The sequence below is a fragment of the Pleurodeles waltl genome, chromosome 4_1 (assembly GCF_031143425.1).
Source record: "Pleurodeles waltl isolate 20211129_DDA chromosome 4_1, aPleWal1.hap1.20221129, whole genome shotgun sequence".
Lineage (NCBI taxonomy): Eukaryota > Metazoa > Chordata > Amphibia > Caudata > Salamandridae > Pleurodeles > Pleurodeles waltl.
In genome coordinates, this window is record NC_090442.1 from 508,061,799 (window position 1) to 508,067,798 (window position 6,000).

Genomic DNA, 6,000 nt, shown 5'->3' on the forward strand with positions numbered 1-6,000 from the left:
TGATGCGAGGAGCAGAGGAGACGTTGCGGAGGCAATGGACCTGTTCCAATCTGCGCAGTCCTGGGATGTGTCATTGTTGAGCTGCACCATTGCCGATCACCGAGCAGGCAGACCACATCAAACCCTTTGTATTGAAGGCAATGAGCCATCATCAAGTCATGCAGCCAGTGATGCAAAGGTGATGCACCAGTGGTGATGGTGATGCGTCGATCCTGAGCCGCACAATCAGCAATACAAAATCCTCATCCGCAGAGGTAATGACCCGTCATCAAGAAGAGATGCAGTGGTTCCGATCCATGCAGTGACACTGATGCGTCAGTTTTAACAGAAAGCAGCTGAAGAAACACTTCTGATTTCCTGGACTGGATTGGCACCTCTTGGAAGGGTACGACTCACAGTTAGCAGTGTCCAGGAGCTGCAGCAGAATTGGAGTGAATTCTTTGATGTCCTTGGGACTTCACAACAGGAGGCAAGCCCTTGAAGATACTTGGTTCTGGGAATGAAGAGATGCAGGTGCAGTCCTTCTTACTCCTAAGAAAGGAGAGCTGCAGGGCAGGCAAAGCAAAGTCCAACAGAGTGGCAGTCCTTTCAGCAGCACAGCAGTTCTTCTTCCTGGCAGAGTATTACCATGTCCAGAAGTGTACTCCCTTGGTAAGGTCCAGTTCTTATACCCAGTGATGCCTTTGAAGTGGGGCTGACTTCAGAGAGGGGTTTTGAAGTGCACACAGGTCGTCGCTTTCCTGTTGTGGCCCCAGACCCACTGCAAGGGGTAATGCAGCTCTTTGTGTGGGGACAGGCACAGCCCTTTTTAGGTGCAAGTGTCCGCTTCTCCCTCCCATCTAGCTCAGGAATGATCATCAGCCTGGTAGTGGGCCATCCAGATGCAAATGGCACACTTCAGCTCTCTTTTTGTGTGACTGTCTAGAGTGAATGCACAAAGCCCAGCTGTCACCCAAACCAGATGTTTATTGGAGGACACATCACACAGGGCTTAAGAGCTGACAAATGCCAGCTTTCCAAAAGTGGCATTTTTAAAGTTGCAATAATAATTCTTCTTCAATGGTAATGTTGACTTTATGATTACATGTCCATAGGCACTAAACATGACGTTCTTACTTCTTCTCAATCAGGAATTATACCTAATAAGGGTATTAACCAATCCCCAATGCTAGCATTTGAGAGGGGTACGTACAGCAGTAGTAAAAAATGAACTTGGGAGTTTTTCACTACCAAGACGTTAAACCAAGAAGCATATCTCCTGCCTTTTACTTACACTGCACCCTGCCCTATGGGCTACCTTAGGGATGGCCTATGTGTAATAAAAGGGGAGTTTAAGGCTTGGCAAGGGGTTTTGAATGCTAAGTCGACATTGCAGTGAAACTGCACATACAGGCTCTGCAGTGGCAGGCCTGAGACATGTTTAAAGGGCTACGTAAGTGGGTGGCATAATCAGTCCTGCAGGACCACTAGTAGCATTTGATTTGCAGGCCGTTGGGGCCTACATAGTGCACTGTACTAGGACCTTACAAGTAAATTAAATATGGCAATTGGGGATAAGCCAACATTAACATGTTTAGGTGAGTGAGCACATGTACTTTAGCACTGGCCAGCAGTGGTAGAGTGCCCAGAGTCCTAAAGCCAACAAAGTCAGAAAAAAAGGAGGGGGAAGGAAAAAAGTTTAAGGGTCACCCTGCAGAGAGGGCCAATTCTAACTCCCCCATCATGTAAATGGTTGTGTGTCCAATCAATTGACAATAGAAGCTCTGCTTTTCAAGATGCTGGTTAATCGTAGCTTTTTGTTTCCTGGTGTGGACCAAGAATCATCCTTTATGAATTTTGAACAATGACAACCTTGTTATTTTATGTTATAGTTACCTAAGAAACTGCTCTTTTCATTTGTTAGTCACCACTTTCTTTAGGCACTCTGGCCAAAAGATACTGTAACTATATGATGAATAAGGCAGTAAGTCTTTCACATGTAACTAATTCATTAGAGACTCCTCATAACAGTGATACTCAGTGGTATCGTTTACATCCAACTTCAGTTACCAGCATAAATTACTGCCTGCAATGAATTTCATCCAACTCTGTAAAAATTGTCATCTAAGAATCAGTGTCCAGCAATAAAGTAACAGCATAAGTGTGTTGAGTCATAGTAAAAAAGAAAACCACAACCGAAAGTAGCGCAAGAGAAGTGACTGTAGTACAAACTCCTTGTGTGTTAACAAACAACAAATCGTAGTAAACCGATAGGACAATGTTTACAACGTAGCTTGTTTGTTAACTATATCGACAGCGTTATGACCCTCAACTTGATGCCAGGGTCTCATCAGGACAGAATTGATAAAGGGATGTCTGCAATGATAAATTAATATATAGATTAAGAAGTGTTTGGTCTGTACAGTTATGTTGAGATAAATGTTAATTTAAAAACGCCTACAGTGACAAGAGAATGTAATTTGATATTGGTCCAAACACAGGGGGGCACACATGAAAGTGATCATTAGTGTTGCTAATGGAGGTTTTCAAGCCAGCCTACTTCTCACCTGCCCACCTTCCTTTTCAGGTTGAAGTGTTGGATGTAGTCATGTTGAGAATTAGAACTTCAACAAGGTGTGCATAGTGATGGTAAAACCCTCCTCTGTCTCCTTCCATTGAAGGAGCCTTTCAACAGGCCCAACTACTTTGGAGGTTGTGGTCTATATCTCTCTCTCTCCAGAGAGATTGGCAGTTAGTATTGTAGAGGGTAGGATACATTATTTTGATTGTTCAATTAGTGTTCTAATTGGTTTTACTCTTCTTTGTTTCTGGTGTCACACACAAAGCCTCACCCTTAACATAGATATTTGTACCATTTGTTTTAATTTTGGGAACATAGTTTTATAGATGGAGTAGGAAACCTTAATAGAGAAAACATCAACTTTGGCACTACAGAGTGGAGTGAAATATTGGTGACTGCCACTCACATGTCACATCTTCCCCTTCTCCTCTCTCTGTAGGTGTTTATTGAAGCCAAAAGTGGCCTGTACATGTCCAAACATTTAGCTTTTACATGTGGATGGGGTGAGGAAGGATTAAATGACTGTGAGCACTGTTACTTTTTATTGATTTGTGCTGATTGTGCAGATGGTATCTGTATTGTATTTTCATGAGCAAAGGTGACATGACTTGTTTCATCAACATGTTATTTGTATTGTTGTGTTGTTTAAATTAATAAACCCCTTTATTTAACTGTCAAGTGATAGTTTATAGTAAGGTTGGTGCTGTTTCCAGTCCTTCAGCAAATAAGACACACAGTGATTGCTGTTTACATTTATGTCTCCAAATGCAAATCCTACTTAGTATGATTGGTTGTTCGAGTTTGCTTTTCACTTTAAGTATATTTTGTGAGATCACTACTCATATCGCAGGTCATGTAAGAAATGTATCTGTTGCACTGAGGTATCGTACATGCATTAGGCATACTCGAATATTTACAGCTTTTGAGGTATTACCTTTTTTGCATGAATTGTTTTGCCAAATGTCAGTTCATTGTGGCATTAAGCTTGCATATGCTTGGCTTTTTCATAGTTGACAACATCCAAACTCCTAGCATGACAATCAATTTTTAAGTGTGCTTAACATTATTGCATTTTTTTTTTTAAAGTAACATTTTTATTTGCACAGTTTATAAATATTTAATTAAGTTATGTGGTCTTGCATATATGTTTTTCAAATTTTTCTTTACACTCCTTGTATGTTTTGTGGGCAACATGAAAATGTAATCACTAAAGAAACAATTTAGATCTTTCATGTTATACTCCACTTGTTGTATACTATTTTTATTACAATTGGTCACTGTTTCTATAATGCTTCTGTTCATTTTTATTTTTATTTTATTTTTACAGTTTATTGCAAGTTTTGCCACATTACGCACACATTTGAATCACTCATGTATTTGCTCCTCATTAATAACAAATTTGTTTAGTTTGAAGTCTTCAAAACATGGCCTTAACTACACTTAACGATTATTTATTTTTTCTGTTTTTTTTCTTTATCTTTTATTCCTAACAGATCCGAGTGGTGAATGCATTTCGTAGTTCCTTATATGAAGGACTAGAGAAACCAGAATCTCGAAGTTCAATTCACAACTTTATGACACATCCAGATTTTAGAATAGAAGATTCAGAGCCTCATATACCCCTTATTGATGACACTGATGCTGAAGATGATGCTCCAACAAAACGTCACTCCACTCCTCCACCATCTCCTAACAAAAATAACAATGCAGTTGACAGTGCAATCCATCTTATTATAGAACCGAACAAGTCAGCTACCTCTTCATCTCCAGGAAGCCCACTGCATAGTTTGGAGACATCACTCTGATTGTAAGCCGAATGTTAACATGCTCACTGATTTGTAAAGAAACAAATTAAACTTGGTCCTTTCACATATTGTGATGGACAGGATAGAATTCTTGTCTTGGACTTCAACAGAAGACACACTTGTATGAATGTAGATTTATTTTTTTAAAAAACAAGAAGCTTTCTGCCAGACAGAGGGTGCTTTTTTGGGGGTGGGAACCGGGATTGATAAGGAGAAAAACTCAGAATCAGATTACAGTAACTTCACATATGTGACTTTAAAAATACTGGTTATATTCCTGAACAGTGTGTTAGCAGACCTTTAGTTTAACTTGATCATTCTTTTTTGGGCCCCTGGTCGTTAAATTGATACTTTAATTTCTGATGTTGGCTGTAATAATTTGGATTATTTATGTTATAAATTATACAGATCTGTTTACAAGGTTTGTAGATATTTTTTGTTCTTGTTTATAGATGGGAAGGTTTTCTTATACATGATGCAGACTGAGAAAAATAGTCCTTCAAATACTGCTGTATTTTCAGAAAAAGGGTGTTTCTATTGAAACTGTACTAAAATTTGCCTGCAATTTACCTTATTTAATATTGTAGATAAATTGATACTTCTGATAGCCAAACAGATAACACTAATGCTTTATAAAAACATGAGCAGTGGTGTTGTAATTAAGTCATGGCCTCTGTCCTTTTTAGTTTATTAAACTACATTTACTACATGGTTCAGAAATAACCTATTTTTTAATTTGGAAAAAAGTGATGAATAACTTTTTTTCAAAGCTGAGACGAGGATTGTTTAATGTGGGGCATCAATGTGGAACGAAACTTGCTTGAAATACTTTTGTTATCTTAAGCAAAAATGGATTAAATCAAAATTCATCAGAAATTATTCCTTGTTTGTCTAAACATGTTAGCTTTAGCACTGTCTTGGTGAACTGTGAGTGGAACTGTGTTGATTTTCTAATAAATCTGTAGATAACCTTCATAACAGCGTGAGGGCTGTTGGCATTTTAAAGAAGGTTTCTACTAGGAAGTAATACAGTAATACATGTTTTTCTTTTGTTTTGAAACTTGTTTGTAAACATGAATAAACATGCCCTTTTATTAAATATAAAGCGTTTTTTATCATGTAGTACCATCTAATTTAAATTATTACAATAGGGTAGGATGTTGCACATGCTTTTAATAAGCTGAAATCAATCACAAAGTAATATGGTTATGGCGCCTTGAAATAAGTATTTTGAGGCGCACATCTTTAACAGCAATGCAAAGTGCTGATAAATAATCTAATGACTAAATCGTACTGGAGTGCAATTCATATTTTTAGGAGTGAAGGAAATTACATTATTCTCCATCTCATTAACAACTGTGTTTTTGTGCACTATGGTGATATTGACCTGATTATTTTTCATGCATCCTTGAGTAGGAACTGATAACTGAAAAATGTGAATATTTTCTGTCCGCGCACATTAGTTAAATATGAACATTGAACTCAGTGCATTTGAAATTTAATTATATCATTGTACCATTACAAGCAATGATCCATTTATTTATTTTAGTGATGCAGCACAATCTTTTGACTAATATTTTTTTAACAGGACAGTGCTGGAGGTGGATGTTAAACATTTACACAGTTATGTATTTT

The 6,000-nt window shown here is 37.9% G+C and overlaps 1 protein-coding gene across 12 annotated transcripts in view; it reads left to right on the top strand.

Moving 5' to 3' along the window:
* Positions 1 to 5,480, top strand: part of ATP2B1 (ATPase plasma membrane Ca2+ transporting 1) — a 432,225-nt gene extending 426,745 nt beyond the window's left edge. For all 12 annotated transcript variants that reach the window (XM_069228813.1, XM_069228808.1, XM_069228806.1 and 9 more), the window contains one exon: positions 4,054 to 5,480. In XM_069228813.1, coding sequence (XP_069084914.1) covers positions 4,054 to 4,079 — 26 coding nt within the window. In that variant the 3' untranslated portion in view covers positions 4,080 to 5,480. The remainder of the gene's footprint in view (positions 1 to 4,053) is intronic.
* Positions 5,481 to 6,000: the final 520 nt, after the last annotated feature.